This window comes from Microchirus variegatus (genome assembly GCF_963457635.1).
Source record: "Microchirus variegatus genome assembly, chromosome: 2".
In the NCBI taxonomy this organism is placed as follows: Eukaryota; Metazoa; Chordata; class Actinopteri; order Pleuronectiformes; family Soleidae; genus Microchirus; species Microchirus variegatus.
In genome coordinates, this window is record NC_139803.1 from 16,241,563 (window position 1) to 16,253,877 (window position 12,315).

The 12,315-nt window shown below is 41.3% G+C and overlaps 1 protein-coding gene across 1 annotated transcript in view; it reads right to left on the reverse strand.

Moving 5' to 3' along the window:
* Nucleotides 1-12,315, reverse strand: part of gabra3 (gamma-aminobutyric acid type A receptor subunit alpha3) — a gene marked incomplete at both ends in the record, with an annotated part of 90,640 nt that overhangs the window by 11,756 nt on the left and 66,569 nt on the right. Inside the window, 4 exons of the mRNA XM_083903994.1 lie at nucleotides 693-898; nucleotides 4,991-5,143; nucleotides 8,922-9,077; nucleotides 10,403-10,485. Coding sequence (XP_083760120.1) covers nucleotides 693-898; nucleotides 4,991-5,143; nucleotides 8,922-9,077; nucleotides 10,403-10,485 — 598 coding nt within the window. The remainder of the gene's footprint in view (nucleotides 1-692; nucleotides 899-4,990; nucleotides 5,144-8,921; nucleotides 9,078-10,402; nucleotides 10,486-12,315) is intronic.

Below are 12,315 nucleotides of genomic sequence, written 5' to 3' on the forward strand. Positions count from 1 at the left end.
CTTCTTCTTTATATATATCTTCTCTCACCATCTTACAGACCAAAGCACAAATCTGTAGGCCGTGAATTAGCTCGTTTTGTGTCACCTTCAGGTGCACGCTCTATTCTCTATTTATGCATTCATAATTTGCAGAGTAGATTTTCGTTCGGGGGACAATGAGCTCACAGTGACTTTAAGATGAGACTTGAACATATGCTGCCGTCATAAATCGGGGCCAGTGTCTCTGGGAGTTTACCTCTGTTTTTGCTTTCTACCCCACTCTCCCTGTTCCATTTGGCTGTTGATGAATAAATAAAAACTCTCTTTATAGTCTTATAGAAGACTCCAGGCTGCATTAAAGGAGGAATATTCTATCAATGTTTTCAAAGTGCAATTTGCCCTCATTGCCTGTAACCGAAGGACTTCTCTAAGCGACTTGAAACCCCAGAACAATTAAAACTAAGTACACGGAAAAGACAAAAATGGTTGACAACTTTGAGAAATTGACTTTGGTTGGTGAAACAAGTTGTATTGAATTTCATGAAATGGTGTTACCAACTGAACTACATTTTTAAGTATGTTAACCATTTTCTTTGTGTAAAAACAAAAAAAAAAGGTAACAAAATCCTTTCTTTAATGTTTGCGTGTCATGTCCGTACATTTTTTTTGTTTTTTTTTCAAACGTTAAACTCTTTCAAATAAGAATGACTCACCCTTATTTCCATGCCCTCTTTTTTCCCATCCCACGCCCAGCTGCGCTTGGTGAAGTAGTTGACTGTGGCAAACTCAATCAAGGCAGAGAAGACAAAGGCATAGCACACGGCCATGAACCAGTCCATGGCAGTGGCATAGGCCACCTTAGGAAGGGAGTTTCTAGCACTGATGCTCAGGGTGGTCATGGTTAGGACAGTGGTGACCCCTGAGGATGAAATGAAAAAGTTAGCAAACAGGTACTTTTTTTTTTAACAAGGACACTTCATTTACTTACAGCTTCTACAGAACGATATGTCGGTTATAATAACATTTCTCCTTTTTTTTGGGAAACCAGGACACAGGGCACAGATTTTAAAGTGTCCACTCGGGCCACGTAACAGAAGGTTAAGCCGAGTTTAATTGTCCAATCTAGCTCAATCATGTAAATTGCTCTTTTGGGGCTTTAAAAAAGAAGTATGAACTCAAAATTCTGGCCCACTGAACTGCAAAGCATCAACTTTACATAATCTGCTGTGTCAAAGAAGAAATTTCAACCACTAACAAAGTTCAGTGGTGCGTAACTGTTGGAGGTTTGCTGAGTCAGTCTTGTCGGTTCACTGTCTCTCAATGCAATGAACCATTGTTATATACTCGTATATTATATATTTATTGCAAGATAATGTGCAAAAGGTCAGCCCCCTGGTTCCTACAGGACGTATCGCATAACAGACGTTCGGAATTAACATGGAGATGAATCCATTGGTGTGAAACCCTTATAACCTTACGAGGTCATGTCACATCTTAACTTTCAGCGTTTGTTAGGATTGAAAAAAAGAAATGGAACATATTTTAAGCAGTTTTTCAACTGATGAGAAAAGATATGTAAGATATGCACAATATGTAAAAGATTTAAGCCAGATAACAAAATGTACACCTGTTGATGATATCTGATATATAACATAAATATGTTTGCTACTTTATGTTGCCACTGGAAACTGAAATTTGTAAGCCATTCACTGTTTCGCACCAAAGTCCATTGAGAAAACCTGCATTTTTAGCTCCCGGGGACAGAGCAACTGCTGTCTTGTGTGATAAGTTTGTTTCACTTGGGCAATTCCAAGCAAGTCACAAAATAACACATCAATGCAATGCACAGCAATGATTCAACAACTCCCGTGTGCTGTAGGGCTGCCACTTTTTGTCTGAAATTCGGACATTCAAACTTGGGTTCCGCTCTTTTCTGTAATCTGGTCCACAAATATGCAGCCCACAAGCGTTTCAGCCTGTGTGAAGTAGTGACCAAGTTGTCTATTATGGCAGAGAGTGTGGTGTGCGCAGCTTGGCTTGCATCCATGCCCTCTTTACTCCTCAAAAGAAGACTACAGGGACGTTTGCTGTTACTTTGCATTGACAATGGAAGAGAAAAACAAGCTTTACTGTCCTCCTGAGTGGACCATCACAAGACTAATGCATGTGAAAGTATGTAAGTTTATTTTCCATCAATGGGAAATAAATCTCTAGAAAAGCTAACGGTCCCATATAGTGTCTCACCATATAGTGTCTCACGTGATGTACTTTGTTGCAGAGAGTGAGCAGTTTATGATGCGAAACAAACTTCAGTATCCAGTTGGAAAAGTGTGTCTAATGGTGAGATAATGCGATAAAAGCCAGCATGTCCATGTGGGCCCTATAGAGGGTTACATTCGGCCTGACAATATGGGTCCCATGCGGGTTTGTTCATGGTTTCCATGGAGGCCCTTCCTGTGTTTGTCCACTACGAGCCCTTACTCTTTCAAGGCTAAGTGAGTACTAAAGGGTCCCATGGTTGGTGTAGTGGTTAGCACTCTCGCCTTTGCAGCAAGAAGATCTGGGCTTGAGCCCCAGTTGGAACAAATTTGATCCCCGATTGGATCGAGTGCATGTTCTCCCTGTGTGTGCATCTGGTTTTTTCCAGCTACCTCCCACACAAAAACATGCAATATGGGGATTATGTAAATTGGTGTGAGAGTGAGGGTTGAATGATTGTTTGTCTCTATGAATGATCCGCACATTGGCAGCCACGCTTCCGTCGGTCTGCTCCAGAGCAACCGTGGCTACAGACGTAGCTTACCACCACCAGTGAGAATGTGTTAATGAATAATGGGTAATTTGTTTGCGCTTAAGGTGTATAGAAAAGCGCTATAAAAATGTAATGAATAATATTAGTACTTCTGCGCACATGCCGCACGCTTCCCAGATCCTGTTGCACTTGCACGTCAGGGTCGTGTAGTAGAAGTTCTTCTTCACTTCACTATCCGGTGGCGGTACGAGTCTGGACGCAGAGTATATGATGCATTCCGACCAAAGAAGAAGAGAGCGATGCTTCATCTCCCTCGGACACATCTGGTTCGAGCGGGTCACAGCTGAAAGGGTCATCGTGCAGGGGAGTCGGGGTGTCAGACGCCAGGTCGAAGCTTGGATGGCTATCCTTGGCGACTACTTCTATCATCAAAATGTTTTTTTCTGCTTGGTGAGCAGGGCTTAATACTCCACCTACGAGTCGGGATGGAAATTCAGTTCACGTATGCGATGTCCACGTGGAACCAACGCAGTCTTTGCATATAGTTCCAAAGTCTGAGTTGCAGCCTGCGTATTGCGCGTTGACGATGCAAATTGCATCATGTGCACAGTGCATGTTGGGTCCATGCAGAAGTATACCATGGCCTTAAGTGGGAATTGGGCAGGTTCCATTAACGTGGGCTCCACATGAAAAGCCCAATGGGTGGGGTCACCAAGGAAACTACAGAGAAAATAATAATGTGACCCATGTTTACAGCCTGAATTTGACTCTTATGGGACTCACATAGACTTGCTGGTTGGTATATTCCAAAGAAAGATTTTTATCAGGTGAGCCTTTTGTTTAGTGGCCCAAATCTGTATTTCCTTGCCTGCCAACTGGCGGCCATGCTTTCAATTAGATCCCATGTCTGTACCTTGTACAACCGCACAACCAAAAACCTAAAATATCCTTGTAACTGTGGCGGTATAGCGTGCCTGTAATATCAGTGAGATTTTTCTAAAAGAAAACACAACTATACATCAAATATTTATAAGAATCTAAAACCCTTGAAAACCCATCAAAAACATTCAGCCTTACTCCTCGCAGGCAACAAAACAATGATGAATCAGTTAAGTTCCCGATGAAAAGGAGACGCCACGAACTCCGTGGAAAAAAATATGATTTTTCTTGTGAACTGTGTCCTTCACAGAAAATGTTTCAATTGTTCCAGTGAGAAAGTGACACTGATTACAGCACCTTTCTCCTCGTGTGAGGGGAAATCGCCATTCTACAGATGGACCTTATTGTGTGACTGAAATGATTTTCACATGATGTTGAGGGGAAATGTTCTTGTGTTAGAGGGAACATTGGTTATTCAAATGCATGGTAATAGGATGCTGTAACAAGTGTTTTTTCCCCCTCCTAAACAGTCTCTTGCCTTGCATGTCATTTAATGCGTGTTGTGCAGTGTGTGTGCTACCTCACATATGTCGTACGTGTGCCATTTCCATATCAAAATGCTAATTATTCAACAAACACAGGTCAGGGGTTTCTTCATAGATTATGCAGCTCTAAGTCTATTATTATTCACAGTACAAAGGGAGGATAACACAGTGAAGTGGCACATATGCAACAAGGGAAAATGTCAAATAAAATCAAAAGGATTGTGTGTGGCTTACATCTTCTTAAATAAATCCATTAGCATTCATATAGAATATTTTCAAGAAAGGTTGTATATGGCCAAAGGTTTTTGTCTCCTTTTTGTTAACATGGATTTAAATGATTGGCTAATTAATCAGCAGACAGTTGCTTTAAAATGAATTGATTAATTTTGCACCAGGGCAACTTCAGTGACGTGACCAGGGTGGCTGTTTCTTTGTTGACAAAGTAGGCAAACATCCTCTTTGACAGATGCAGCACCTTGTTTCCCCCCCGACTCGGTAGGGTCTACTGCATTTTTCCATTTTGTTTCACACTTTGCTTTAACTTCTGATTCATTTGTGGTGTTGTTTTTTTTGCTGGTGTAAAAGTAGGCACAAATCATTAGTGTGGAAAAGAGCATCAGGAACAAAATGCATTAGTCTTTCATATTCAAGAGTTTGTTTTTTGGTAAAATGTCTTTTTAATCAGACCTTTTCAAAACCTGCATTTTTTTAAAAAAACCCTTCACTTGTTTGTGAAATGTGCCGATTTCTCTCCCTGTTCATTTAATAATTTCTTTCTTTCATTCATTCTTTTCTTTCTTTCGCAGTTTGATTGAACACACGAGACGGCACTCACCGAACACAGTGCGAGCAGGAACCGATTCTCGGTTTAGCCAGAAGGAGACCTGAGACAGTATGACAGTCATGATGCACGGCAGGTACGTTTGAATCACAAAATAGCCAATTTTCCTTTTCAAATGGAAATATGCTGTCATCACTACATATTCTCCTGAGGGAAGGGAGAGAGAAACATATACAGAGGTGGAGAGAAAACACACACACACACAGGGTCATAATTATTGACACAGCTACGCACCACAAGCTGAAATATTCATGTTTGATTTCTACACTTTTGACTGTTAACAGGTTTTCTCTTCAGTCTGTGCATGAGCCACCAAACCACATCAAAACAGAAAATGGTGGTTGTGATATAATCTTTGTATAAAAAGGGTCAGAAAATGTCATTTGACGTCTTTTTAGACTGCGACACATTTTGGAAATGAATGGAAGAGTGGAATCTGAAATGATTGGCAAAAATGCTAATTATTCAACAATAATTAGCATTTATTGTTGAATAAATGCTAATTATTCAACAAACCGACTATTCACCGACTATTAAAAGAAAGTCGGTGAAGGAGCATTCTGTGACAATCAACTTCATTACAGAGAAAACCAAATGAGCTGATGTGAAAATAAAACAGTAAAAGTTGACTTCAGTTACAGTGAACTAGAGAAAGCGATGACTTTAGGCCACATTATACTTCTCCGACTGCGTAATGCGTTATCCGACTGCGTCACCACGGAGACCCCTTGAGCCTTCATATTTCTGCGTCGTGTGGTGACGGATACGCGCTGCAATTTCATGCCCAATCAGTAGGGGTCGCTGCGCAAGGTTGTTGTGCTTTTGGCTACAGTGAGCAATGGCGTCCGAGAGAGAAAGAGACTGTTGTTGTTGAAACAGTGGCCGTTTCTCACTTTTCTGTGTCACGGAACGCAGTTTTAAGGTAATTTGCGGCGAGAAATTGGCCATTTAGAGTCTAAACGTGTGCTGTGTGTGTTAAGATATGACGTATTTCTAGTTTGGCAGCGACATTGTCGGCGGTGATCAGCCCCGCGTCTGTGGACGCTCGGTGCGCCGTCTCCGTTGTCCCTTGACGGAGTGATGGACACTTAAAAAATATTTTGTGCAGTCGGAGACGACGCAGAGGCTCTACGACAGGCTCTGCATCGACGCAGAGGACTCTGCGTAACCTACGCAGAGTATAAATTGGGCTTTTAGTTATTTCTGTTCCCTGACATGGCTGAGTGATGGTCGTCAACAACACTTCAAAAAACACTTTCCTCGTTGATGGGGCTTTACGAGCTTTTCAGAGCCACCCTTCAAGCTAATGTCAAGCCTTTCACCTTCATGTTGTAGATCATCAGTGACGTACTTCTTATGAACTCATCTTTCTGTTGACGTCTTCAGACATCTTACCTCTCCATTCACGACATTCTTCCTTTAGCTCAGATTTTGTAACTAATGGTGAAATCACAGTTGCCCTCAGCACCAGCTCTCACTGCCATGTCTGTAATCTGTGGTGCAAAGATATGAGAAAAACAGCCTTTCATTCCCCCCCCAAGGGGGTTTTATATGAGCAGAATCTACCCAGCACTGGCTTAAATTCCCTGGGCTCACCGTTCTCCTGTTATGTTTAAAATCTAAAGGAAAGTGATTTACCAAACCCCACCCCCATATTTAACCCAGTTCATGAAAGGAATTATGTTGACTCCACATTGACTATTCTTCATACTTGAAGTCCCCGCTTGAGTCAGATCTTCAAAAAATATCTCCCCAAAATTTGCTCGAGCATGTTCAAACCACCAAAGAGCCCGAGACAAAAGACGTGCTCGTGGAAAAAAGTGTTCCCTGTAGAGCTCTAGTTAAGTGCTTTTATTTCGACAGCTTTTAACACTTCCTAGGGAAACGGGCTGAGTGCCATCCGACAAAGCAGTTTCATTGTGCTTTAGTCTCCAAACACTACTGAAGTCAGGCAGATTCTGTTGCTCACCTCCTGAGAGCCGCATGAGCAAACAGTTTCACCGTGGAGGGTAAATCTCTCAAAATGGAAAGTCTGTGTGGCTCAGTTGTAAGCTATGCACTCGTTGTTTATTTATTTCAGTAATTACCTACTGCCCCATTGAAGCAACCTCTTATCTTTGGGCTTAGAAGTAATCAGAACTCCTGCACTCTATCCCATCTTCTTGCTCTGTTAAGCCCGTTATCTAAATTGAATGTTATTTGCCTGATAGATCTCTATCAGAACATTATGTTGCTATGAATTGTCTAATGCTGTCAGTCCTTGGCTGTTGCCTGTTGTCTTTTATGCCTTTATTTTGAGTGCTGCGTTACACTAAAGGTTGTGTGGCGGTGCTAATAGTCAGCAGACACTTTTGCATTTCGCCAAAAACAGGGCTGGACACAGGAGAAACTGATTTTAGCTGCACAACAAAGGGTTCACTAAGAAGTCCAATGAGAAATTCGAAATTTTTTACATCACAGCACACAGGAGCTGTTGATCCACTTCTGCCTCTAATCAGAAAGTTCAAATATTTTATTTTGAGACTTTAGTGTTTAAATTATTTGCTCAGATGGCGAGAAAAACCTTGCCAAAGGGGGCAGCAGTACATTCTTAGAAATAAAAGTACAAAGTAGAACCATATAAGGTTCTTGGGCTTGTCCTCATAGGAGAACCCTTTTGGAGGGTTCCACCAAGAACCCTTTTAAAACCCTTTATTCAGGAAAGGGGTTTTAAAGGGTTCTCTGGATCAAAATGGTTCTTACTGGAACCATTAGTGTTACAAAAAACCCTTTCCTGAAGAAAGGGTTTTTCAGAAGCAAATGGTTCCAGGTAGAACCTCAGCCCTTGTAAAAGAACCCTTTTGGAACCCTTATTTCTAAGAGTGTAGACCAGCAGCTCCCATATCTCCTTGAGTTAAAAACAGCAGTTTTCTCTGTGGACACTGGCACAGGAGACTGTGTAGTATACAGTCAGAAAATGCTGTCTCACAGTGAGACAAAGTAGGAGACACTTTTGTCTCACTGTGACTCCATGAGCTTAAAACACTGTGCAGAGAGTTGGTTTACATAGCGAGACAGACTTCCAGTCAGGCTATAATATAATGAATGGGGAAAAAGCAAGAAAGATTGGTGATTTTTATCAGTTCAGCCTTTTATTAATTGGCTAAAATCCGTTTTTTCCTTGTGTCTGCTCTGGCAACTGTGAGTTCAGGGAAGGCTTGTGTCCATATCTCGCATATTCTGGAGCAGCAAAGTCAGTGCTCGAGGATGAGAATTTTTCACTACTTCATACAACCACACTTCAAAAAACCTTCACTTTAAGTCCTTCTCTGGGCAAATAAAAAAAAAAGGATGAAATATGGAATTGGAAGTACAATATGGACCTGCATATTTGTCCTTTAACTCTGCGCTGATTGAGTTGACTGTGAGCCGTTAGGCCCGAAACAGAATGGAGAGAAGATCTCCACCTCTGGCACACTTCCTCACAGCATCTCTGTAAATATGCTGAATTGTTTCCCAAAAACTGATAACAACCATCATTTCCCACATGAACCGCGGATAATGAAAGCTGCATCTAAAAAGGCAGAAACTATGAGAAAGTGCAGACTGTTACTTTATGAAAACACACCGAGGAAAGCCATTATACAGTGAGGTCCGTGTGTCATCGGAAAGGAAGGAGGGCAATTTATGAAATGTCCGCTTTCAAACGACTGACTTTATATCTCCAAGGTTGGACTTAAATCCAACAATGCAGTTCCACTGCAGTATCCTCCAACAAAATAGAATTTGTCCAAATACTATAAATTGGTGTGAACACTTTGTTGTGCACTCACACTGCAGCCAGAAAAGTTGTGCAGTGAGGTGTTAGGCACTCTGACTGTCAACCTTTGGCCCGTTTGAACTCTGAAGTCTAAAGTAGTTTGAGGTCTGCAGCTGTAGATGGAACGTAACCTCTTACCTGTGCTAGAACTGATGGTTTCTTTGCCAATAACGTGTCCCAGTAAGTCGTACTGGTTCAGCCTTGAGCCGTCCTCGGCTACAGCGACAGACCTCTCGTCTCCCTGGGTCCACAGGTAGATCACTTCATTATTGGTGTAAGCATCTAGGCAACAGAAAGGTGGATGAGAAATTGATCAACTATTTATTCTGTTATTCCTATATCTCATATCTAACCATTCTGTACATTCTTAGAATTAAAAGTGCTAAGTCGAACCACATAAGGTTCTTCGGCTTGTCCTCACAGGTCATCAGAAACCCTTTTTGGCCCAAGGTTCCACCAAGAACCCTTTATTCAGGAAAGGGGTTTTAAAGGGTTCTCTGGATCAAAGTGATTCTTACTGGAACCATAAGTGTTACCAAGAACCCTTGAAAAACCCTTTCTTCGGGAAGGGTTTGCTTCCATTTGCTTCTACCTGGAAGCAAATGGTTCCAGGTAGAACCTCAGCCCTTGTAGAAGGACCCTTTTGGAACCCTTATTTCTAAGCGTGTAGAGGAAATATTAGATATTTATTGACTGTTAAACTGCACCAGACTCGCTCAAGTTAACGTTTTTCAACTGAAGCAAACAACTCAGAATGATGTCTCTGATCGGACCAGAACTTTTTTTGTTCATTAATACTGATCACTAACGCCAGTGCCAATGCAGCCATATCTCATATATAAAAGTGAATATAGTGTTCTGGTTTGCAGGTTGAGGCCTGAGAGAGGAGTAAAAATGTATTAAATGGCAAAACTGCTGGAACTTAGTCCGAGTGGAAGTCTGTTGGAAAATCAGCTTCTATTTTTCACCTGATTTATAACTTCAGTTGACATTTTCCTGAGGAGTTAATGGTCTCATGGTCAATTCTGTGGAGTATACTAGCATTTAGATTAACAGCATCTATTGTCTACTGGGAGCCATATTTAAAAAAACTGAACATAGAGCCAGTCAAATCACAAACCTGATATATTTTGTCCAATCTAAACGTATCTATAAAACATCTATGAAATTCATCTGCAGTTTGTTAAAATCCGTACATTTTAGGATCACAGGTCTCTCTCCTGAGCTCCTTTCATCAAAATGATTATGCCAAATATTATTATTAATTGATCAATAATCCCAAACAAATGTCTTTAATGGCCAACATATTGTATCTGGCGCCACTCATACTGTATCTGGAGACACATTAATTTGTAATGAGTTAATTCTACAGAGAACTCTAGCTTCAAGCCGATGGTTGACTTATTTTTCTGTGTTTGTCCCAAGAAACAATTCGAAGCATAAGAGTTATTGCACACTGTTATATTTCTACAGTGCAGTCAGGTTCAAGTCCTTTTCCAGACAGGGAAAACTAATAAAACCAGCACAGAAAAATTGCCACTGCTTCTGCAGTAAAGTTTTATTATTTTAAAACTCTGTGTTTCAGTGACGGTTCTGGCTTGACTTACAACTTCCAAACTTCAGGGGACAGGCGTGCGCATCCATCGGGAAGTCCTCCAGGTGCATGGGACACTCTGCATGAATGGTCAGTCTTAAGGAGGGACAGAGGGAGAGACAATGATATCACAGGTGAGGCTGCAGTGTGATTGACGCGTCTTTTACAAACATCACACACTAAACTAAAAAACAAACTACAGAACCAGCACTCGTTGTTGTTATGGAGATGTTAAGATGACCAATGATGGAACATCTGGAGTCAGTGATGAGTTAAGTTGGAAGATTTTATTGATGACAGCTCAGATCCAAGGAGAACTGAGACAATGTCTGACATCTGAAGAGTAAGACATATGGTGGTGCTTTGTTATCCAGTGCGGGAACCTTGAAAGGCAGGTAGTTTGTGTCTTATCCTATGTTATGGCTGTTTATATTGAACACCAGGTCTGGTTATAAGAATATGTGAGCAATTCAACTTAAAGGACCTATATCATACCCTATGTCTCCAAGTTAACCTAGTTCCCTGGTGTCCTAATGAACATGTCTGTGACATGCTTTGGTCAAAATACCTTAAGGATGAAGCACCACAGCAGTTCAATCACCCTGCTAAAACAGCCCTGTTCAGGACGCTCTGTTTTGAGTCCCTATCTCTTTAAATGCAAATGAGACACAGGAAACTACGTCCGCGTCACTGAGGCTCCGGCAGCTAACAGCAGTTAGCATTTGGAAAAGCAACTCTAGCCGGCACATTGCTGTCATATATAAAACGTATCCACTGGACATGTAAATCCTCTGAGGCTGGAAGTTTGTGTGGAACTCTGTGCTGCACTGTACAGCCAAAAAACACTCGTAGCAATGAGTGCGGAAGTCAACATTGCATGTTTTATCTTAGGCGGACCACAAAAGTCTGTCATCTTTTTGCCTACTCATACGGCCTCCAGAGTCCCAAATATAAGTAATACAATGATTAAAAAGTTGATTTTGCATAATATGTCCCCTTTAAAGTTGGCTGAAGGTTAGAATTTCCTCTCACAAGTGTCAGAGTTCTTATCAATGCCTCCAGACACTGACATTATCTCTAGCAAAATCGAAATGTCGGATGCCACTGTGACACCAAAGTCACTTTAAAGTGACTGTTCATTCTCTTTGGGAGAGCGACTTGAAAATAATGCTTGAATAAAGAGCACCGGGGACATAATCTTTAATGGAATTCATTCCTCATCATTTAACTCTAATCACAAAATAACACATTTGAACTCGGCGATGAAGGCAGCACTGGAACAACAACTTCCGTGCGCAGTGATGTAAAATCTCTCAGCGGATTCTCTCAGCGGAGTTTGGTGCGGGGAGTGCAAAATGATAATAAGGCTGTCTGGCCATGAGATAAATTGTGGAGCACATGCTTAGGGCAAAAGTAAACTTAAGCAGACAATCGATTTTACAATTTGACCCTTCAGTTAAGTGGCTAAGGTGTATTTTTGTGCCTACCCCCTTCAGGGAGAGCAAGAATCCATGTCTCAGGCTGGTTCCAGTAAATGGCAGCACACTGGGAGCATGCACGGTGAAGTCGGCTTCTTTGGCATTGACTGTGACAGTGCTTCATGCAACCATACTTTAAAACAAAAACATGAACTATCTCTTACATTTTTAAAACTCCAACTTATTTTATAGCCAGGAACTGTATATTAAAAATAAATAGTGGGCTGGGCATTCTGTCAGTGGTAATGAAATCTCAGCTGACTGACATAATCTCTTGAGAACAGTAGATATTTCACTTGGCCAGGAAGCAGAACCACAAAGTGCCCTAAATAAATAGAGAAATTGTGCATATTATTATGTCACTCATAAATGTTTAATCAGCGCAGGGATTTAAATTTGCTGAGTTCAAACAAAACTGCAGCCCATTAAAACACCCTACTGTGGACTG